Source organism: Herpailurus yagouaroundi, unplaced genomic scaffold (assembly GCF_014898765.1).
Source record: "Herpailurus yagouaroundi ecotype Mexico unplaced genomic scaffold, PumYag 253, whole genome shotgun sequence".
Classification (NCBI taxonomy): Eukaryota; Metazoa; Chordata; class Mammalia; order Carnivora; family Felidae; genus Herpailurus; species Herpailurus yagouaroundi.
Window position 1 is genome coordinate 6,102,436 of NW_024412470.1, and position 23,953 is coordinate 6,126,388.

Below are 23,953 nucleotides of genomic sequence, written 5' to 3' on the forward strand. Positions count from 1 at the left end.
CCTGGGCGGCTCAGTCAGTTAAGCGTCAACTTCAGCTCAGGTCACGATCTCACGGTTCGGGAGTTCAAGCCCCGCGTCGGGCTCTGGGCTGACAGCTCAGAGCCTGGAGCCTGCTTCGGATTCTGTGTCTCCCTCTCTCTCGGCCCCTCCCCCACCCCTGCTCGGTCTCTCAAAAATAAATAAACGTTAAAAAAAGATTTTAGGAAAAGTAATATGTCTCTACAGCCCTCCTCTGGGACCTGGGGTGAGGTCACACTGATGGAGCACACCAGATTTCTTAATGCCAGACAAACATCCAAGAGATCAAAGGATACATGTCTGTCCGAGCAAGTATTGATTTATTACTTTGGGTTGTAGGCATTTGTAAAACAAAAGACATCCAGTGGGAGTCCAAGGAGGCTTACCGACCAGTGCGCACAGTGAGCCAGGTGCACTGGCAATGTGGGATCGGGTCCCTCCATAAAAGCAGACAAGGAGCATCCGTTCAGATAGCAAGAGTGGAGAGGACAACCACACCGGCCCTAAGTCAGGCTCCCTCTGCCTGCCCACTTCTGACTCCAGCTCCCGTCCACCTAAAGCCCAAGTTCAGCAGCAGGGGCTCCCATGGGGCGAGGCGATTCTCCCCTGGCACGTCCCCCGGCCAGCCACCCTGACAGAAAAGGCCGACGGAGACTTCTGCCGGCTCGGCTCTGCCTGGCCCTGCCACTGTGGCTTTTCCGCCTCATCTTCCTCTTGCCCTGGGAGCCTGGGGACCACACTCTGGCTCTCTTCTTTGTCCCAGGCCCTCGAAATGTCTTCCTGCCGCTTGTGGGAGAAGCTGGCTTCCTGGAGGGGCCTTTCAGAGATGAGGTCCCGACTGGCCGAGAGGCTGAGGTTGCATTGGACAATTTTCTAGCAGCTTTCTCCGACTGCTCCTTTAGCAAGTCCAAGACTGTCTCTGGGAAACGAACATTTATTTAGTGAGAAACAGAAGTCCTGGAAAGTGGCTCTAAGGGAAACACCACCCAGGGGGGCCAACATGGCGGAGAAGTAGGGGGATCCGTACTTCCCGCATCTCTCAAACAAAGAAGGGCTGAAGCCAAAGGACTTTGAACCCCAAGAGTTTGGGAAGAAAAGAGACTGAGTCTACCAGGGAAACATCCTCCAGGAAACCTACGACTGCGTGAGGGTTCTTCAATATACAGTCTTTAGATGGGCACCTAGCTGGTTCAGTGGTAGAGCATGTGACTCTTGATCTCAGGGCTGTAAGTTCAAGCCCCATGTTGGGTATAGAGATTACTTAAAAGTAAAATCTTTAATATATATATAAATTCTTATATTTTTTTAATTCCCTTAACTGGCCTTGATCTAAATATATTACTTTTTTAATAGGATCACTCCAGTGATTCATGGCTCTGGAATAGTTCCCTTAAGATAGTATGCCTCCTGGGGCACCTGGGTGGCTCAGTCAGTTAAGAGTCCAACTTTGGCTCAGGTCATGATCTCATGGTTCATGAGTTTGAGCCCCACATTGGGCTCTGCGCTGACAGCTCGGAGCCTGGAGCCTGCTTCCGATTCTGTGTCTTCTCTCTCTGCCCCTCCCCTGTTCTCTCTCTCTCTCTCTCTCAAAAATAAATAAAAACATCTTAAAAATTAAAAAAAAAAAAGATAGTATCCCTCCTCTATAAGTTTCCAGAATCCCTACTCTACTCACTCTCAGGGTCCCCTCAGTCTCCTGGCCATTATACCAGAACCTCAATGCTATATTTATTTCTTTATTTGCCTACACTACATTTGCCTGAGCTCCTACAGGTCAGGTTCACTGCTGTAGCCCCAGGGATTAGCACGGTGACTGCCGCAAAGTCAATGCTAAGTGAAAGATGCCCAGTGAATAAGTGATGAGTGGATAGAGGACAACAGGTCTCCTCAGAAGCAGGTGCCACCCGGTATGCATACTCCAGTATACAGAGATGTATAGACTGAGCCACGAGTTACACTCCTCATCCAGAGCAGAAGCCCTCAGTGAGGAACAGACCTCCCACCCTGGGAAGATTGGAGCGTGTTTGCAGAGGGCACTGTGCCTGCATCTCAATGCCAAGGCCTGGGCCTGAGACAAAGACAGACTCACTGGCGAGTGGCCTGAACCGGACCCGCTTACTCCTGGTTTTCACCGGCACTGCCTTGTACTTGCACTTGCCTGGCGGTGCTCGCCTAAAAACAGATAGAAAAAGTGGGGACACAAGATTCTGAAGATGGGACCAGGAAATCAAGGTCACCAGAAGGCATACATTTGCAAGAACTGGATTCAGCTCTCCTTTATCCATGAGGATGGGGCAGATGTAGGAGAAAATACATGATGAGCTCAGATAGACAGGAGAAAGAACAAGGATATCACAGGGACACCATGGGCTCTTGGGACAGAGGGTAGTGAGGGGGTCAGGGGCAAGGGCATGATGACAGATAGAACTGGGTTCAAAACCTGGGGACCATGAGCAAGTAAACCTTGATATGTATCAATTTCCACATCTATAAAATAAAAAAGTAATAGTATCTATCCTCACAGGGAGATCAAATATGAGCTGTGTACTTGGCATACCATAAATGATTGATGTCACTTTTTTTTTATTTTGTTAACGTTTATTTATTTTTGAGAAACAGAACAGATCATGAGTGGGGGAGGGGCAGAGAGAGAGGGAGACAGAATCCAAAGCAGGCTCCAGGCTCCCAGTTGTCAGCACAGAGCCTGACGTGGGGCTGGAACTCACTGACCTCAAGATCATGACCTGAGCTGAAGTCGGACACTCACATGACCGAACCACCCAGGCAGCCCGATAAGTAACTTTTAAAATTATTTTTTTAATTAATTTTGAGAGAGAGATAGAGAGCAAGTTGGGGAGGGGCAGAGAGACAGGGAAAGAGAGAATCCCAAGCAAGCTCCACCCTGTCAACACAGAGCCTGATGCAGGGCTCAAACTCACAAACTTAGAGATCATGGCCAAAATCAAGAGTTGGTTGTTGGCTGCTTAACCGACTGAGCCACCCAGAAGCCCTAAAATTATTTTTTAAGGAGATCTAAAAAGAGAAAAAAAGGATACTTGGAACAGTGCCCAGCACATAACAAGTGCCCCACAGATGATGATCATGATGGTGGTGATGGTGAGGGCTCCTGTCCCAGGCCCCCTCCGGCTGGCTGTACCTCAGGCAACGTAACTTACCTGAATACCCTCACAGATGGGAAGCTGTGTTGTGGCTTTTGCCCGATCAGTTGGTTAGTCTCTGAGCCAGGTCGGCAAAAGAGCAGAAGTAAACGATATTCACCACCAAGTGAATAAATACTGCCAAAAGGGTCAGGTGGACACTAAAGGCACTAAACAACCAGTTTACGACACTTACCTAGGACCTTGAGACCTCCACCAAACCCAGGGGACAGGGCAACAGTACTCACTCAAGGGGTCACAAGTACACACCCAATTGTCAGATGATCCCAGACAGAAGTTTCCAGAAGCATATCAAAAAAAACAAAAAAACAAAAAAACAACAACAGGAGCCATAGGTCTAGACCTGTCATCCCAGAAAGGCTTGAGATCTTCATTTCTAACCACAAAGAGACCATTTCTCAAATATTTCATAAATTCTACAGACACGTCACCCTACACATTCATTTGCCCGATCTGCTTTTTATCTACGGCACAGATTTGCTTCATTGATCATTTCTGGTAATTCCTGGGGAGTCAGGACTATTTTTATGATCTGCCAGGAAGATAAGGGCTGATAAGAATGCACCAAAGATGGGCGCTGGGGTGGCTCAGTCGGTTGAGCACCTGACTCTTGACTTTTGGCTCAGGTCACCATCTCGTGGTTCATGGATTCAAGCCCCGCATCGGGCTCTGCGCTGGTGGAGCCTGCTTGGGATTCTCTCTCTCTCTCTCTCTCTCTCTCTCTCTCTCTCTCTCTCTCCCCCCAAAACAAATCAATAAAAATAAATAAAACTTTTAAAAAATGCACCTAAGAAGGAAATGAGACCAAATCTCACCTTGATGGGTCAACAAACTTGTAAACAGATCCGTGTGGTAGGTAGGCACTCGGGTAAGAGGTGGCCAGGAAATAGAGCTCCCCTGAGGACACAGAAACACACAATCAGGAACAGGACGTGAGGCAGGGCTGAGACACAGAGCTGGGTGCACAGGAAACCGTCCACAGGGGGTGGAAGCCCTGAAATGGAGTGAGCCCCAGGAAGGGAACCCCAGAATCCTGTCACTGGGCCTTCACTGGATTGTGAGCTCCCCAAGGAGAAAGTCCTTCTCTGAGTCCTCAAAGACTAGCTGAGAGTGTATCCCAACAGGGGTACATTTCTGTTTACATTCACTGGACCAAAGGTTTCCCCTGATCTCTTGGCTGTCAGAAACTTCACCTTAACCAATTTCCATTCCCTTCCCCATCTATTTACTACTGACAAGGATTCTCTGTGGAACCCCAAAATAGCGATCTCCAGGCTAAGGACCATTTATTAGTCACCTCACACTGCCCCTTCTTAATTTTTTTTTTTTCAACGTTTTTATTTTTATTTTTGGGACAGTGAGAGACAGAGCATGAACAGGGGAGGGGCAGAGAGAGAGGGAGACACAAAATCGGAAACAGGCTCCAGGCTCCGAGCCATCAGCCCAGAGCCCGACGCGGGGCTCGAACTCACGGACCGCGAGATCGTGACGTGGCTGAAGTCGGACGCTCAACCGACTGCGCCACCCAGGCACCCCTCACACTGCCCCTTCTTGAGTCCACGAGCGCCTCTCCCCACCAGCCCTGCCTCACTTTTCCATTACCACCTTCTTTCCTTGGCCTTTGGGTCCTGCGTTTCCCCGGACCCTCCCACTCTTCAGTCTGTCCTCCTGGCCTTCTCCACACCCCCCAGAAATCACCCCTACCCATGGTCTCCTTCACCTCTTTGAGGAGGAGCCCTTGTCCCTCCCGTTTCCTCCAGTGTGAACACTCTCCACTCACTGTGACGACTACCTCACTCTGCCTCTTCTCACGCTTACCTGTGAGGGACAGATAGGATAGGGTTGACGAGAACAACAACGTTGGCGTTGCAGCCACCTGACTGAGTTCTGAGAACACCATTTGCTAGACGTTGTCTTGGGAAAACTCTCAACCTGTGTAACCCTCACGTGACCTATTCATTTGTACAATGGGGCTAATGATCCCCCCACATGACTCTTAGGTATTAAATTAGAAAGCGATCATCAGCCATTACTCCTTACACCGTAATATTTGTGCCACTGCCCTGGATTGCCCTCTCAACTTCATGGAAGTAAATGTCTACTAAACTGCAAACTGGAAAAGCCTAGAACTTTAGAGAGCTCTGAGTTATTTCAACAACGTTCTTCCTTGAATTTGTGGGGGATGGTGACCAATGTCTGTCTCGTCCCGGATGTGAGGCTTACGGTCTTCACAGAGCACCCCCTACAGCTGCCTAGTGGACTTTGGATTTTGTGTGCTCACGAACTGTTTTATCATCTTGCCCTACAGCCAATTTGCCTCCTCTGATTGGATATCCCGGGCACTTTCCATTAGACAAAGGAGGTGTCTGCCAAGGGTCTGCCCCCTTGGGCGCCCTCATGCAGGAGCCCCTCGCAACCACACCTGCTCTGACTGAAAACCCCACATTGCGGCATATTCTCTACACAATATGTAAATTGTATGTCCTAAACATGCCGGAAACTCCCCATTGTATTTTTAGGGGAAAACAGTGCTAGAAGCGAATTTCTGTAATTTTTTTGAGTTTATTTTGACAGAGACAGAGAGAGAGAGAGAGAGAGCACATGCAAGCAGGAGAGAAAAAGAGCAAAAATCCCAAGCAGGCTCCATGCTGTCATCGCAGAACCCAACTCCGGGCTCGATCCCACAGACCATGAGGTCATGACCTGAGCCAAAATCAAGAGTCAGACACTGAACCAACTGATCCATCCAGGTGCCCTCCAACTGACGATTTAAAAAATACATTTCAGGACAGAAAAGAACTATACACACACAAAAACTATAATATGCCACGTAAAACAAAATGCATGTGATGTCAATGTATTGCAAGCATTAGTTCTTCGACCAGCCCTCTTGAGAATGCACTTCAGTGACCGACATTCAGAGATCCAGCCCAGGGGGACCCAGCAACGGGGGCGCCCCGTGCCCACCCCGCCCTCCATGGTGGCCAGCTGTCAGCTAGAACATCTGGAAAATACCGCCACAGTGGAGGCAGAGCTCTGGTGCAACCAACAACGACGTGTCTACAGCTGGTGACTGATAACAAAATAAGGACATACTCAGATCTAAAAAGATGTCCTTCAGTGGGAAAGGCTATGGCATGAGCAGAAAATCTGAATCACTCCGTACAAAAACACAAGAGCAAGCAACTCTGGAAGAAAATAAACTTGCCTTGAAAACAGCCCTCCTGGCCGCCTTGGGCAAGTCTGGCTTGGGAACACCCTGGCAAGTCCACTCGAGAAAATTCAGCCAAGGACACTTAGTCTTGTTTGCCAGATGTACCGACGGGTATTCAAACACTGCCTGTTTTTCTCCTGCGAGAAGCTTACAGGCACAGCCAACCAAACCGCCAAAGCCACGGTTTCTGAGGCCTGAAAAGGAGCCAGCCGCAGGAGACAGCAGCCCGGGATGCCAGGGCAGGCCCGCCCCCGGGGCTCTAGCCTCTGGGGAGAGGGAGCTCTGGCCTCGGAGGACTCCAGCCTCGCTGGGGCATCAGCCTCCAGAGGCCCCGCCAGGCCTGTGGCTTTCCCGTCGCCCTCTTTGCACCGAGCACCATCCTGCCGGTCTGTGGTTTCTCTCCTCTTGCGTATGTTTGGACTTCCAATTTGGAACTCACTTTGCTCTATTAAGAATGCTTGAATCCTCTAAAATATCCTCTGCTTCTCTAAAATATTCATCTCAGACTATTTCTCATACACTAGGAAAAGGTCCAGGAGCTGACTAGATTTCTTAGCGTCTTGCTCAAAGGAAAGTCTTGCACGGGCACCGTAGGGCTCAGAGCGGGAAGAAACCCATTACTGAGGAAACCTGCAAAGCTCTGGTTTTCACTCACAGAGGATCCCAGGTCTGGAAGGGGCCCTGAGAGACCACTTTCTTCTCTTCCCTGACTCCGAGCATGGCTAGAGGCAGTGCCCAATACCAGAAAGGTCACAGGCCCTGTTCTCCTCACAAAGTAACATTTTAGCTTTTAAAATGTAACAAAGCATAGGTAAAGCTGAAATTCAAAATCCATTTTCTGATTACCAAATTTGGGGAAATTTAGTAGAGCCGAGTCTCTCTCCGTCTTTGTGTCTCATAGGTGCCTACGCGTCTGGCTTTGCTGATGCCCTTAACAAAGACCTTGTCTGTCTAGCGGATAGCCTCCCACCCAGCTGTTTACCCTTTCCCCGGGTCTCTTGGGAAAGAGATTCTCCCTTGCACACTCCCAGCAATTACCCCACAGGCTCCTGGCAGGGTCAGCAAAGAGCATAGCCGGCGGGGGGCCCATCACCACAGGCGCTCTCTCCCAGGCAGCAACAGCAGGACAAATATCAGTGTCCACGTGGTCTGCCCCACGGCTGGCCCTGTCCACCTTCCTGTGACTGCAGATTAGAATGAAATCAGGGAGGGGGACATGAATCTCCTTCATGATCAAAAGACCGGAGCGTGAACCTTGATTTGCTCCCCCCGCAGTCGGTGTGGGCCCCAATCAAGAAGGGGTAGGTTCTGTTGCATATTCGGTCTGTTGCCTCACTGGACAAATAGGCTTAATAATTACATCGTGGTGGTGTTGCAATTACTAAGTAACATAAAAAATGTAAAGTGCTTAGGATGATATCCGGTACATTATAAAAGTTGACTCAGTGGTAGTAAAAATAGGGGCACCTGGGTGGCTCAGTCGGTTAAGCATCCAACTTCAGCTCAGGCCATGATCTCATGGTTCGTGAGTTCGAGCCCCGCATCAGGTTCTCTGCTGTCAGCACAGAGCCCGCTTTGGACCTCCTGTCCCGCACCACCACCACCACCCCACCCCGCCCCTTCCCCAAGTGTGCATGTGCGCGCTCTCTCTCTCTCTCTCTCTCTTAAAAATGAATAAACATCTAAAATAAAATAAAATAATTTAAAAAAATAAATGGTAGTGAAAATAGAAGGGAAGGTTGCTACTTAAATGAAAATAACAGTAACCGTAGTAATAATTATTATAATAAATGTTTAGCTCACAATGCCCGTGATGATTTAAGTTCCAGTAAGCAGAAACAGAATAACCCTGTATATTTTTACCTGCTTCATCTTCAGCAAAAGAGATGATAAATTTGCTGTAGGTGCTGATCAGCCCTGGGAAGGCACAGGATTCAGTGCTGCCCAGGCAAATGTCCCGTTTCTTCCATTTCTTGGTTTTCCTATCTTCCTGCAAAGCCATAAGTCGACTAGATGAAAAATAAAACCTTTATTATAGGAATCCATATTTTCACCCTGCAGATATTTTTCCTCCTGGAAACAAAGAATCTCTGAGTACTAGCACTGAGTCACCCATAGGAGATCAACACCTAGCCTCTCCCAAGAATCAAAAAGCTATTTCGAGATACCTTGGTCACCTGCTTGTGCTAGATGGAGAAGCTCATCTTCTATTATAGGAGGAGTCTGGTGCTCAGTAAAGGCTGCATTACTACAAAAGACTAATGTAATTTCTATTAGTTTGCAACCTTTGGCTAGTTGCTCAACTAGCTAAGCCTCAGTTCCCTTATCTGTAAAATGGGGAATGGTAATAGAATTTACTACGGACAAAAGTTGCAAAGGTTAAGTAAGATAATATACATGAATATCTCCCCAGTGAGCTGGGCATGTAGTAAGTGCTCAAAACTTGTAGCTATTTTCATTGTTATTATGTCTATGGAGTAGCAGGTAGATACTTTAATATCCCTCTATCATCTATTTGACCTAAAAGCAGGGTTTTTTAAAAAAGGAATACGGGTATATCAGGGTTTCACATGAAACATTTTATGGAAACAAGACATGTTCAACCCCAGGTGATTCTGGTGCATATGCTTCGACTAAGAATCACTGAATATCAACCAAGTGATACGTAAGCAGACGGAGTTGTGGGGAAACCATAAAGAACAATTAAATCCCAGAGATCTAACAAGTGATGATAAAAGAACTAACCAATTACTAACTCTACCCAACCTCTGGAACCAAGAATGGCAGTATGACAATATTACCATCCTTCCTAATGAAGATGGGGGTAACAAGGACCAGATTTACCCTCTCATCTTAAACAGTCAAAAACCTAGACAAAATAGAATGACAATTTTTTAAGTTTATTTATTTATTTTGAGAGAGAGACCAGAGGAGGGGCAGAGAGAGGGGGAAAGAAAGAGGATCCCAAGCAGACTCCACACTGTCAGTGCACAGCCTGACATGGGGCTCAAACCCACAAACTGTGAGACCAAGACCTGAGCCAAAATCAAGAATCGGACACTTAGCCAACTGAGCCACCCACGTGACCCCTAGAATGACAGTTTTTAAAAGACCCTGGAGGGGCACCTGACTGGCTCATTCAGTAGAGCATGTGACTCTTGATCTCAGGGTCATGAGTTCAAGCCCCACATTGGGCATGGAGCTTACTTTAAATAAATAACTAAATATAAAAGACATTGGAGATCAGACAACAAAGGGCTATGTTACCTATGAGATGGGAAATAAACAAGGTAAACCCTAAAATTGTGCCAGTCTACTACCTTGGAAACGTTTCCAGCTTGAGGAAGGAAAACACAGGCAGAGCCAGCAGACTCCTTGAGTTGAAAAGAAAGGAAGTTGGAAAGAGTCCAGGAAGACCTATATAGGAAGAGTATGCAGGACAGATATCAGAGAAAAGAGGGAAGCACAGAGAATAGGCTCCCGAGATCTGCAAAGTGTCCCCCTCAAGTATTCATCAGTGTACTTAACAGCACATACATATGAGGAAACTACTTAAATCAGGGCGGAAAATTAGAAAGAAAAGCACCTGGCTCTTATTCAGGGTCAGGCACAGTGTAAGTATAATTCACAGGGCACTGAAAAGAGTTTGTAGGAAAATCCTGCCTCAATATTAAGGAATAGATAGTTCCAGAATAAGCACCACATTGGTTCTACATAACAAATATTCACAGCAAGACTTGAAAGGATCAAACTATTTCCAAGTAACTTAACTGTGTCCCAGAACAAAGCTCAAGAATATTTATGGACATACAAAAAATATTCAGTACCCACAATGTTAAATTTACAATGTCTGGCATCCAATAAAAAATTACTAGGCGCGTAAAGAAGGAGGAAAATACAAGCCATAATAAAGAGAAAAATCAATCAAAACTGACAAAGAATTGTCACAAATGTTAACATTAGCAGAGAAAAACATTAAAACAGTGGGTTTTTACTATGATTCCATATATTCAAAAAGTTGGTAGAGGCATGAGAGAGACACAAAACACCCAAATCAAGTTTCTAGAGGTAAAAAAATTCCATCAGTGCAAACACTGGATGGAATGAATGGCAGATTAGACATTGCAGAAGAAAGGATTCATGAACTGAAGACATAGCAATAGGAATTATCCAAAATTAAACACAAAAAGGAATAAAATTTCAACATGTATAGAACGTCAGTGAGCTGTGGGAAAACTTTAAGCAGCCTAATATACACATAATTTGAGAAAAAATGAGAAGAAAAAACAGGGTGGGGAAACAGAAAAAATATTTGAAATAATTATAACCAAAAATTTTCCAGATTTGACATAAGCTATAAATTCACAAATCCAAGAAGTTCAACCAAATCGAAGCACAAGAAGAAGAAAACTACATGAACACATATCATAATGAAATTGCACAAAACCAGTGATAAAGAGAAAATCTTAAAAGCAGCCAGAGAAAACATGGCAGATTAAATACGGAGGAACAAATTTAAGGATGACAGCAGATTTCTCATTGGAATTAAGACAAAGCAGAAGATAATGAACAATATTTTTAAAGAATTCAAGAAGGGCTCCTGGATGGCTCAGGCATCCCACTCTTGAAGTCAGCTCAGGTCCTGATCTCATGTTCATGGATTTGAGCCCCACATCTTCACTGAGAGTACAGAGCCTGCTTGGGATTCTCTCTCTCTTCCTCTCTCTCTGCACCTCCCCTGCTCTCTCTCTCTCTCTCTCTCTCTCTCTCTCTCAAAATAAATAATCTTAAAAAAAAAAAAAGAATTAAAGAAAAAATAGGTCAACATAGACTTCTATACCTAGCAAAAATATCTTTCAAAAAACAAAGGGGAAAAAAGACACCAAAAGCAGAAAGGATTCATCACCACTGGACTCATTTTTCAAAAGATGTTAAAGGAAGTTCTTCCAGCATTAAAAAAAAAAAAAAAAAAAAAAAATTACATCGAATGGAAATATACCGAAAGAAATGAAGAGTATTGGGAATGGTAACTATATTTGTTTCTTGCCACCACTGTCATACATTACCACTACTTGGCTTAAAATAACCCACATTTATTGTCTTACAGTTTTGGAAGCCAAAATCCTGAAGTGGGTTCCACGGGGGCAAAATCAAGGTGCTGGAGGCTCTAAAGGAAAATCCATTTCCTTGCCTTTTCCAGATTCCAAAAGCTGTCCTCATGTCTTGACTCACAGTCTCATCATACCACTTCTGTTGTTAACACTGACTTCTATCTCTTCTATCTTCAAATTTCCGTCTACCTCCTTCTTCTAATGATATCTGTGATTACATTTAGGACCCACCTAGATAATCCAGAGTAATCTCCCAAATCATAGACAGTTTGTTTGTGACCACAATCAAACTAAATTATAAATCAAACAGCAGAAAGATCTCAGGAAATCTTCAGATATTTGGAAATAAATAACACACTTCAAACTAACTTGTAAGAAAATAAGCCAAGGGGAAATTAGAAAATATATTTAACTGAATGAAAACGAAAACACAATCTATTGAAATTTATGGGATGCCATTAAAGCAGTACCTGAGGGGAAATTTGTAGCACTAAACATACATGTTAGAAAAGATTACAGTGTCAAGTCAGTGACCTCAGTTTCCATCCCGAAGAGGTATAATGTTATTTGAGTGTGGACTTGGATTAGTTGTAAATGTATATTGCAAACTCTATGCAACCACTGAAAAAGGAAAAAAAAAAAAAAAAAACTATGAGTGATGTGCTATGACAGTGGAGAAACGGAACTATGTAGAATGCTCAGTTAAATCCACAAAAGGTAGAAAAAGAGTGAAAAGACAAAAAATAGGAACAAAGAACAAGGGCAACAAATAGAAAGTGGTAACAATTATGGTAGATACTAATCCAACTAAATCCATAACCACTTTGGTTTCTTTTTTTTTTTTAATGTTTATTTACTTTTTTTGAGAGAGAGAGAGGGACAGAGTGCAAGTAGAGGAGAGGCAGAGAGAGAGGGAGACACAGAATCTGAAGCAGGCTCCAGGCTCTGAGCTGTCAGCACAGAGCTCGACCTCACGAACTGTGAGATCGTGACCTGAACTGAAGTCGGACGCCTAACCGACTGAGCCACCCAGAGGCCCCACCACTTTGAATATTAATGGTCCAAATGCACCAATTAAAAGACAGAAGAAATAATAAACAAACAAACAAATAACAGAGATCGCCCGAGTGGATCAAAAACCAAGACCTGACTATACGTTGTCTATAAGAAAACATTAGGCCTGGACGGCTTCACTTGGAAGAAACATGTAAGGAAGAAATAATACCTCTCTTTCACAAACGCATCCAGACAACTGAAGAGGAGGAGACACTCTCCAAATCATTCTATTAAAGCCGGCGTTACCCTGATGCCAAAATCTGGCAAAGATATTCCAAGAAAGAAAAACTATAGCTCACTATCCCTTCATGAACACAGATGCAAAATTTTCAAACAATGGGCTAGCACGTCAAATCCAACAATATGCTGAAAGGATAATACATCATGACTAAGTCATGTTTCTTCCAGAAATGCAAGGGTGCTTCAATGATTTAAAAAAATCCATCAATGCAATCCATTATGTTAATAGCTAAAAATGAGAAAACCACATGATTTTCTCACTAGATGCAAAGATGCATTTGGCAAAACACAACACCCATACCTAATACAAACTCTCAGTGAACTAAGAACGGACGGGAAACTTCCCCATCTGATAGAGGACATGTATAAACACCTACAACTGACATCATACTCATTGGTGAAAATGGAATGCTTCCCCCACTTGTATCCAATGTTGTACTGAAGGTGTAAGATGAAGCAATAAGTCAATAATAAAAGGCTTTCGATTCAGGAAAAGAAAAGTATCTATATTCATAGACAAAATGATCTTCTACATAGAAAATCCAATAGAATCTACACACACACACACACACAAGCCAAAAGAGCTAATAAGGGTTTGACAAGGTAGCCAGATACAACCTGATACACACACACACACACACACACACACACACACACTATATATATATATATATATATATATATATAACAAATAGATAATAAATATAAAATAAATATACAGTAAAAAACTGGAAAAGCCAAAAATAGGAGAATAGATGATTAATTTGTGGTATATTCATGCAATTGAATATCACAAAGCAATGAAGGGGAAAAACTACTGATACATGTGGCAACAGTGATGAATTTCACCGATATTCTTGAATGACAGAAGCCATACATGTACAAAAAAGAAGACATATATATGATTCCATGTGTATTAAGTTCCAGAAGCAAAATTAATGTGTGATGGGAGTGGTTATCTCTGACTGATGTGCTTCTGTGTGTGTGTGAGTGTCAAGGAGAAATGGGTGGTACTGACAGGCAATAGACAATAAGGAAATTTCTAGAATGATGGAAACGTTCGGCATCTTGACATAGCTACAAGCGCATAGATTGTAAAACTTTATCCAACTGTGCTCTTAGAGATTGCATCTTACCACATGTAACTTAAATCCCAATAAAAATGTTAAAATTTAAAAAAACGAAAGGAGGGGCGCCTGGGTAGCTCAGTCGGTTGAGCATCCAACTTCAGCTCAGGTCATGATCTCACGGTCTGTGAGTTCAAGCCCCGCATCAGGCTCTGTGCTAACAGCTCAGAGCCTGGAGCCTGCCTCAGATTCTGTGTCTCCCTCTCTCTCTGCCCCTCCCCTGCTCATGCTCTGTCTCAAAAATAAATAAAAATATTTAGAAAAAAAAAAGGAGATATTAATCCTTTCTTACCCACTCATGAAGTCCCCAAAGATGTAGAGGCCATTGAGATTTGGGGATTCACACCCACGGTAGACATATCCTCCGGTGACTGACTTCCCCACTGCATGGCCATAAGCATAGATGGGCAGAATGTCATCTGTCCAGGAACAAAGACAACATCGTGGCTGACACTTGATAACTTCAAGGAATAAGTTGGGGCTTTCTAATGCAGTTGCCTGACTGAGTGGAGAACACTTTATCTCTTGGTCTTTGGTAAGGCCAAGAGAATCACATTTATTTTTCTCAACAGACCAGCCACGATATTGGTGAGCTTCCCATGTGACTGGTCTCTGCATGCAGAGAGGAAGCCGAAAATTCCCCCACCTATGAGGCAGTGATCAGGTAATCGACACACCTAAGTTTATCCCCTAGGTTGACATGGCAGATACTCAGGTTTAAGGATTTGAAAAACTTGTCTGTAAAGGGTCTGTAAGACTCCTTTGTAACCTAGAGGGACAAAAAAAGATTAAACACTGGTGAAGCACACCTTGATTATTGATGTTTAGGGATTGTATATGGAATATAGCACCTGAATGTATCTGGAAGGTCATTTCAGTGGGCTATTCCAATTGGGAAATAAATTAAAAACATACAGCCACCAATTTGCCTCTGTGAGTGGTTCTCAAGATAGTATGCCTGAGAATCATGTGGGTAATTTATTTAAAATCTCGATTCCCAGGTCAATGCCACTCCTTCAATCCACCCAAGATTCAAATGCGTTAGGTTAACAAACATCCAACATGCTCCTGGCCAACACTACATCCTGCAAGACAGAAACAAGGGCACCTGAATGACCCCCCCTGGTACAGCACATTCTCAGGTTCTATTCCCCCACCTCCACGTCCAACCCCCTCAATTCATTCAAGAAATCACCCACAAGCTTCTCACCCAAAGAGGCATTGTGACAAAGTTTTCGGTCATAACATTCAAACCCTTCCTTTGCCCTCCAGCCATAGTTTCCGCCTTTCACAATGAGGTCAACTTCTTCAAACCTATTCTGTCCCACGTCCCCACAGAACATCCGGCCTCGGCCCCAGCGTGTGATGGGGTCCCCTCGGTCCACGGCACAGCGCCACATGTTTCGGATCCCGTAGGCATAGACAGCAGGGTGGGCCCCTGGCTCAGCAACAAACGGATTGTCGCGGGGGACTCGATACCGCCTGCCATCAGAGCCTGCCCCGTTCACATCGATCCTTAACACTTTCCCCAGCAGGGAACTTCTGAAAGAAAGAGGGCCGGGAAATAGGCGCAGATTAAGTACCCGGAAATCGGACTGCTGGATCATCTGCTGGTATTATTTGTAATGTGTTTGAAGAATCTCCATACTGTTTTCCACAGTAGCTGCACTATTTTTCATTCCCAACAACAGTATGCAAAGTTTTCCATGTCTTCAGCAACACCTGCTGTCTTTTGGGAGGGCGGGGTAATAGTCATCCGAATAGATACGAGGTGATATCTCATTGTGGTTTTGATTTGCATTTCCCTGATGATTTGTGACATTGAGCATCTTTTCAAATACCAGTCGAACATTTGTTTACAAGAGGAGAAAGTTCTAGAGATCTGATGTACAACATTGTCCCTACAATTAACAATATTGTATTTACACTTAAAAGAATTTTTAGGGGTGTCTGGGTGGCTCAGTTGGCTAGGCGTCTGACTTCAGCTTGGATCATATTTCACGGTTCATGACTTTGAGCCTAACATCAGGCTCTCTGCTGTCAGTGTGGAACCTACTTCAGATCCCTGTTCCCTGTTCCCCAGATCCCTTTTAAGAGGGTAGATTTCGTGTTAAGTATTCAAACTTTCAAACTAAATAAAATAATAAAATAGAAAATAAGGTAAAATAAAATGGCACAGGACCAGAGATCACCCGGGGGTACCTACTGATAGTCGATGCCAAACAACTGCTAGGAGTCACATGGGGAGACATGATTTTATATACACACATGATATTATATGTGTATGTGCATGAACTGATTATATGTGTGTGTATACACACACACACACACATATATATATATATACAGTCATGTCTATATGATATATGTGTGTATGCAAAATGTTAAGACTTGACAGGTTTGGGCTCACAGAGAACTACTAGGCAAAAGTTTGATGTGACCCTGGCCCATGTAACCCAGAGCAAGCAAGCTGTAGTTTCCATTTTTAAAGTGTTTTCGATGGAATGGTTTCTCTCAGGCTTGGTTTAACACTATGGATTTTTTTTAAGTTTATTTATTTAGAAATAGAGACAGTGCCAGTGGGGGAGGGGCAGAGAGAGAGGGAGGGAGAGAATCCCAAGCAGGCTCCACACTGCCAGCACCGAGCCCGATGTGGGGCTCGAACCCACGAAGTCGTGAGATCATGACAGTGGGGCCAAAATCAAGAGTCGGACGCCTAACCGACTGAGCCACCCAGGCGCCCCTGAATTTTTTTTTTAAGATGAAACCTTCACGAATTTGCACTCATTCTTGCCCAGGCACCATGCCAACCTTCTCTATAGTTCAATGTACGTGCTGCCGACATGGGCATTAATAGCATGAATTCCTAAAAGGGGCTGGTTCTGTTCTTCCTCATATAGCACTGTGGTCATAGAAAGAGCTTTTAGAGTGGCTCTGAGGGCAACTGTGGTCTCTGGGACTCCATTTCCACATTTGTAAAGCGGGGAAAAGAAACACTAGCTTGCAGTGTGGTTATAATGTAAGGGTTAAGGGAGGTATCTTGCATGGAGCATGTAAGGCAATGCCCCACACACGGTGAAGGCATTTGACAGATGTTAGCTCTTGATTCTTAGAACTTTAATATTTTATTAGTAGGGATAATAGGACTCAAGTACTCGCTGGTGCAAAGGATCACATGACTTTTATCTAGGGCAGCAGGACCCTCATTGGGCTCTCTTGCACCAGATTGTCGGAGTTATAAATTCTGTTTCTGCCACTTCCTTGCCGTGCAGCCTTGGACAAGCTACTTTACTCCTCTCTGCCTCTGTTTTCTGGGCTGTGACATGACTATCATAATACCTACACTTCACAGGAACCATCCATCCCGTAAGTATTTCTGAAGTGACCCCCACTCCAGGCACTCTTCTAGGTGATGGGGATACATCAATTAACAAAATAGATAAAAATTCCTGCCCTTGTGGGATATTAGAATTACATTCTTTTTTTTTTTAATGTTTATTTATTTTTTAAAAAAGAGAGAGGAAGAGAGAGTGCAAGCAGGGGAGGGGCAGAGTGAGAGGGGGACAGAGGATCCAAAGTGGGCTCTGTGCTGAGAGCAGAGAACCCGATGTGGTGCTCAAGCCCCTAAAACGCGAGATCATGACCTGCGCCGAATTCGGATGCTCAACCAAGCCACCCAGGTGCCCCTGGAATTATGTTCTTAAATACACACAAGGTATTCAGAACAGTACCTGACACACAGTAAGTATTATGTGTGTCGAATATATATATGAAACATTCTGAACTCGTCTTTGCATAGCATTCTGAGAGTTACATTCTGAGTGCATCCATAATATTCCTTACCACAAAGCACGTGTGCCTGAAATTTAGAGGACGGAAAACCAATTCTTCCTCCCACTTGCCTCAACAGAGGGGGTTACATCTTGCAGTAGGTGATTTGGATGTGACCCTCTGTAGGCTCCATCTCAGCAAAAACGTACCAAGGGCTCACCCTAAAGGGGGTGGGGGGACAGATCCAACCAGCTTACTTGTTCTGAGCATTTCCAAACTTGCCGAAGGGATCCCCGGCCTGCCCTCCATCCCCGGTGAAGATGTACAGGTAGCCGTCCACACCGAAAAGAAGTTGTCCACCGTTATGATTTGAGGCTGGTTCTTCTATCTCCAAGATGACTCTGGAAGGAGAAGAAACCATGCATGAGGCTTTGATACAAATTGAAACTGCATCCTCTTGAGAGACCGAGAAATGGCTGGTCCCATCCAGCCAAGACCTGCTTCAGAGTTTCCAATGATCACAAAGCGTGGAGCTCTGAGACACCCCTTGTTTCCCAGTATGACTCCTTCATGGATCATTCTTCTTTCAGATCCTGATTTCATGAGCTGTGGACACAGCCAGGGTAACAATCACTCTTTTGAGGGGCTCGGCCTTCCTCTCTGCTCTACCAGAACTCTTAACCCCTTCCTTTGCACAGCCCAGCAGGGATTAATCAATCAGTTCTCCAAACTCTTTTCGATCCCCCAACCTGGCTATATGGGAAAAGAGAGAGAAGGCAGAAAGGAAAGAAGGACAAAAGGCAGAGTGGTAGAGTGGAAAGACCATGAGCTTGGAGTCAGAATTAAGTGCTTCATCTGATTGGGCATCGATAGATCTATGGCCTTGTGCCACAGCTTCCTGTGAGGGTAATTCCCACGTTCAAGCTAAAGGGCCTGGAATCCAACGGCCACACAATAATCAGAGGCCACTATTACGTTTAATATATTGATCTGATCTATAATAATTTCTCAAGCCCTTGTGGCTGCTGGCCATTGCTTACAATTCTGTAAAAATAAGCAAGCATGGTTCTGATTAGGTAACTCTAAGGGATGGCTATACGCCACAAAGACCCTCGACTCAGAAGCCTAACTTGTCTGTCCTTGTTATTCAACAATGACTCCTTTGTCAACATTAGAAGCTAGTGGCTCTGAAACCAGAAAATTTTCCCTCTATCGCTTCAGAGGACAGACTGGCATTATTTGGGGACACAGCCCAAAGTTGCCCATTCTCATGGGCACATCTCACCTTTCTGATTTGGGGTCGGCTTTGTTGCTATCAGCCCGAGAAACCTTCATCTCACTGATCCGGATCTTTTCTACCTTCTTCTTGCCCAGACATGAATAATAGATGTAGAATCTGCGGTTGCGGCGGAATCTGGGATGGAAAGCCAATCCCAAGAAGCCTCTCTCATCCCCTACCCACGGAGTAGTCAGTACGATGTTCTTGAGGTCCAAAAACGGTTGTTCCAGGCGACTCCCGTCAGGCAGATAGACCCATACCACCCCCACCTGCTCGGCCACAAAGAAGCGATGGGTGCCGTCCCCCGCGTGGACCATGGAGACGGGGTTCCTCAGCCCGTTGGCCACCTCGGTCAGGCAGAGCTGGAGGCAGCCCCGGCCGTCCTCAGCCACCACCCCCAGGTTGCGGTTGAGATGGTCATTCCTCAAGACGTTAGGGAAGCAGTAGTCCTTGTCGGGAAGGTTGAGGAGGTGACAGAAGTGGGCACTATCCTTTTCCCGTGTCTCCCGGAGGCGGCGGTCATTGGTCAGTAGGGAGATGGCAGAGTGGCACTTCGAGTGGAAGGCAGAGCAGTAGTCGGAGCAGAGGCCAGGAAGGTTCCGGAGGGGTGTCTGAGGGTTCTCCGCATCGTAGAGATGGGCTGCGTAGGGTGAGCACTCCTGGAAAGAAACAGAAGCCCAGCTGGTAGTCGGACTGGCCACAGTGGGGCTGGTCCCAATTTGTGAGCAAGCAGAAGGAAAACGGTCTAGGACAGAATCCGGATTCTGGAGTTTCTATTACCAGCTACTGGTAAAGCCCTTTCCTGAGGCCACATTTTCTAGCCAGTTAGTGCTTCTGGAAGGCAAAAAGAGGAGGAAATATTTCTCGCCCGCTGTAACTGTCTTTAGCATTTTAACTTAGTTCTTGACCCTGAAAGTTTTAGTAAGTGGTGGACTTTTTCTTTCTTTCTTTTTTAAAGAGTACCAAATTTCTTGGGGCGCCTGGGTGGCTCAGTCAGTTAAACGGCCGACTTTGGCTCAGGTCATGATCTCGCGGTCCGTGGGTTCAAGCCCCGTGTCGGGCTCTGTGCTGACAGCTCAGAGCCTGGAGCCTGTTTCAGATTCTGTGTCTCCCTCTCTCTGACCCTCCCCTGTTCATGCTCTGTCTGAAAAATAAATAAAACATTAAAAAAAAAATTAAAAATAAAGAGTACCAAATTTCTTGGAGCCCGGGTGGCTCAGTGGGTTAAGCGGCTGACTTCGGCTCAGGTCATGATCTTGCAGTCCGTGAGTTCGAGCCCTGGGTCGGGCTCTGTGCTGACAGCTCAGAACCTGGAGCCTGTTTCAGATTCTGTGTCTCCCTCTCTCTGACCCTCCCTGTTCATGTTCTGTCTCTCCCTGTCTCAAAAATAAATAAAACATTAAAAAAAAATTTTTTTAAATAAAGAGTACCAAATTTCTCCATCTTTCCCTTTAGTATAAATGCTGCATCTGCAAGGTTTTATGTCTTTATCCAAATCTGAAGCAATGTAGCAGAAGTTTCACATTTGTTAATCTGGGTGTTGGTTTTCTGTGCTTTCCTGTGTGGTTGAAATACTTTACAGCTAAAAATGAAATTACCAAAATGGACACACAATGTTATCACTCCCAGAAATTAGGCATCTAGCAATTTCCTCACTTATTTATTAAAAGTCTTGGGGCGCCTGGGTGGCTCAGTCGGTGGGGTGTCCGATTTGGGCTCAGGTCAGGATCTCACGGTTTGTGGGTTTGAGCCCCGCGTCAGGCTCTGCGCTGACAGCTCAGAGTCTGGGGCCTGATTCGGCTTGTCTCTCTCTCTCTCTCTCTCTGCCCCTCCCCCCTCAAAAATGAAAACATTTTTAAAAATTAAAAAAAAAATCTTTAAGTGCTGGGTCGCCTGGGTGGCTCAGTCAGTTGAGTATCCAACTCTTGATTTTAGCTCAGGTCATGATCTCAGGGTTGTGGGCTGGAGCCCCAAGTCGGTCTCTCAGCTCTCGGCACAGAGCCTGCTTGGGACCCTCTGTCTCTCTCTCTCTCTCTCTCTGCTGCTCACAGACTCTCTCAAAAATAAATAAGCATTTAAAAAATTAACAAATCAGGATGAGAGAGCAGTGAACAGAGCGGGCTGTGAGCCGCTCACCAAGGGACACTCATGCAGAAATTTGGAGTCTGCACAGCTGCTTCTACTCAGCTCAGGATATGGTTTCTCTATTGAGGAAAGTAAGGCCCAGGAAGAGGTCCCCTGGAAGTCTGACACTGCTCTGGGCACTGGGGACAGGGAGCAAGAAGCACTGAGGCTTGTTCTAAAGGAACCTCCACCTGCCCCAGGGCAGGAAACCATTAAGGAAATGGCTTGTGCTGTTGTGACTCTGCCTTTGGCAAATATGATCAAAAGGGCAGGAGACTTGGAGCCTCAGCCTCTAGATTTGTGCCCCCAGCCCTGTGGCTGACCTTAAACAAGTTCTTTAAAACTCCGGACTCCTCCAGGCGCCTGGGTGGCTCAGTCTGTTAAGCTTCTGATTCTTTTTTTTTCTTTTTTTAATTTTTTTTAACGTTTATTTATTTTTGAGACAGAGAGAGAGAGAGCATGAACAGGGGAGGGGCAGAGAGACAGGGAGACACAGAATCCGAAACAGGCTCGAGGCTCTGAGCTGGCAGCACAGAGCCCGACGCGGGGCTCGAACTCACGGACCGCGAGATCGTGACCTGAGCCGAAGTCGGCTGCTCAACCGACTGAGCCACCCAGGCGCCCCAAGCTTCTGATTCTTGATCTCTGCTTAGGTCATGGTCTCATGAAGCCTTTGCTGGGCATACACCATGTGTGCGGAAAGAGGAGGGGCTGGGGAATTGTAATAAATAGACTCAGGTAGGTTATTCTGATTCCTCCAACGCCTAAAACAGGAGAGCTGCTGAATTTGGCTTTCTGAGACTTCACCCAATGGGGAAAGTGGGAGGATGGGGAGGGGAGGGTGGAGACATCCTTACCAGGGGGTCTCTTGGAAATGAATAGTCTTAGTGCGGCTCCTAAGAGCCCGGCTTCTGCCCCAAACGGCTGGAGTTAAATTCTCCTGGAAACAGCGGAGGGGTGGTGCCTGAGGTCGGAGACTGCAGCCCTGGGCGATGCCACCCAGGCTGGCTGCTGTGTCCCCAGCACGGGAGTTGGGGCAGCCGGTGCGCCGGGGAATGGGGGCAGCGGGAGAGCCTGTACCTGCGCCGACATCGCCCAGGAGGGTGTCAGATGTCAGGTCTGCAGGGGGGCTTCCTGCCTCTTTGCCCCCAGCGCATTATTACAGCCCCCACCCCCGCACCTTTCATCTGCTCTCCAGTGCGACTGTCCCCTGCACCCCGAGCACCTCTCTCCAGGGTCGGTGCGTGCTGCCTGCACCGGCAGGGGGGGGATGCCCGCCAGGGACGTGCACTCTGGCCCCCGGAGAGCCCGGAGAAGGACTCTGTGAGTCCTTGCCTCCCGGCTCCACGATGCTGGGGAGGGCCCCCCACCACCCCACCTCGCCACCTCCATCATCACCCTGAGGCCCCCTGGCACAAAGGACCCAGACGAGGACCCCAGCAGGTGCCTCCACTCCCTCCACCTCCCCCCTCCTCCCCGTAACCACCACCTGTACGTGCTGTGCCCCGCTCCCCGAGCAGCGCAGAGGGACCCAGACAACGCAGCCCTGAGAGCTCCATGAGGGACACCCACCTCCTCCTCCTGTGTGACAAACCAGGAGGGCCAGCAGACCCCAGGGGAGACTCTTGGAGCCCACCCCAGCACCCCCTGGCCTCAGTGCACCCACGCAGAGAGGCAGATGTCAGGTGCCCACGGAGCCCTCCACCCAGGACCCACGCCACCAAGCCCAGCACCCGACACTTCGCTAAGCCTCCCCCCCTCACTGCGCTGAGGGGTTAGGCTCAGGCCCACCTGGCAGAGGATGTCCTTAATATAGCCACCACACAGCTCGTGGCCCTTGAGGTCAAGGTAATCCATGATGACCCTGTACCGGGCAGCAAGGCGGTGGTCCTTCTGCTGGTCACAGCAGCCGAAGGACTCATAGTCTGAGCAAAATTCGAGGTGCAGCAGGGGCTGGAAGGGGGGCCCGTAGTCCAGGCACTGGGGGTGTCCCTGCAGCAAGCCCACCTGGCCCAACAAGAATGTGAGGCAGAGGTGGAAAATGCCAGAAGAGGTGGGGAGGCTGGGGGCCCGGGGAATAGATGTCCTCAGCATTCTGGGCTTGGGAAGTCTCAGGCTGCTGTGTTGGCTCAGGTTGGCTCCCTGCTGTGCACTAGCTCCCTCCCTCTCCCCCCCCCCCGGGTGTTTTGTTTCCTCCCCCCCCCCCCCCCCCACCTCCCCCAACCAGGTTCCCTGAGGTGGTTTCTGAGCAGTGTCCCTTCCGCGGTCTGGGTGGCCAAGTGTCTCCGTGAAAACAGTGAGAGGTGTCCCTGCCCCTTCCCACCCAGACACGAAGCTGGTGCCACGTTCTGCCCCCTACTGCTGAGTTATTGGGGTGCGTGGCTGCTTAGGAAGAGGCACAATGATGTATGTCCCTGGCAGGCGTGCTGTGATTCATTAAAACTGCTAAGAATTCCTGCAGTGGGGGTCTGGAGGGAGGGCAGGAAATTCACAATTTGTTTACAGTTTCTTCACAAGCTGGAGACCAGCACATATTATGTGGTTCCAGACGTCAGACTATGAAAGGGCAAGATGCTAGAGAGGTCCTGTAGTGCTGAATGGCACCCACTGGACCTCGGGTGTGGATCTGGGAGGATAGGGGGGTCGGTAGGGGGAGGCAGGGGGAGCTTATGGTTCCTGTGATCCGGACAGCTCTATATTTGCCGTGGCTGGAAGAGAGGACATTCCATGAATCTTGGATCCACAGCAAGGAGTAAGAAGAAAGGAGACAGTGAAGGAAGCGGGGAGTGTGGCCTGGTACAAACAAGGAGTCGGCAAGGGCTGTTGGGACAGTG

At 46.7% G+C, this 23,953-nt stretch overlaps 1 protein-coding gene across 2 annotated transcripts; it reads right to left on the reverse strand.

The window, feature by feature from the left end:
- Nucleotides 1-317: 317 nt before the first annotated feature.
- HHIPL2 (HHIP like 2) lies at nucleotides 318-23,274 on the reverse strand. 2 transcript variants are annotated; one of them, XM_040461038.1, is made up of 9 exons: nucleotides 22,911-23,272; nucleotides 19,002-19,654; nucleotides 17,974-18,117; nucleotides 15,156-15,487; nucleotides 14,238-14,364; nucleotides 8,275-8,420; nucleotides 4,013-4,094; nucleotides 2,108-2,190; nucleotides 318-937 (listed from the first exon to the last, which is right to left on the reverse strand). In XM_040461038.1, exons 1-9 carry the CDS (start codon nucleotides 23,211-23,213, stop codon nucleotides 573-575), a joined length of 2,235 nt encoding a protein of 744 aa, XP_040316972.1. In that variant the 5' UTR covers nucleotides 23,214-23,272; the 3' UTR covers nucleotides 318-572. The 2 variants fall into 2 exon arrangements, with proteins under 2 accessions (XP_040316972.1, XP_040316973.1); XM_040461039.1 differs by lacking the exon at nucleotides 2,108-2,190 and having other exon boundaries at nucleotides 767-937; nucleotides 22,911-23,274.
- Nucleotides 23,275-23,953: the final 679 nt, after the last annotated feature.

Bases quoted from the DNA above. Each gene is read 5' to 3' on its own strand.
- HHIPL2 (XM_040461038.1), bottom strand. From the start codon at position 23,213: ATGCTGAGGACATCTATTCCCCGGGCCCCCAGCCTCCCCACCTCTTCT. The intron at 18,118-19,001 runs GTGAGATGTGCC...TTCTCCTTCCAG, and splicing joins GCCGACCCCAAATCAGAAAG to AGTCATCTTGGAGATAGAAG. The intron at 15,488-17,973 runs GTAAGCTGGTTG...TCTTTCTTTCAG, and splicing joins TTTGGAAATGCTCAGAACAA to AAGTTCCCTGCTGGGGAAAG.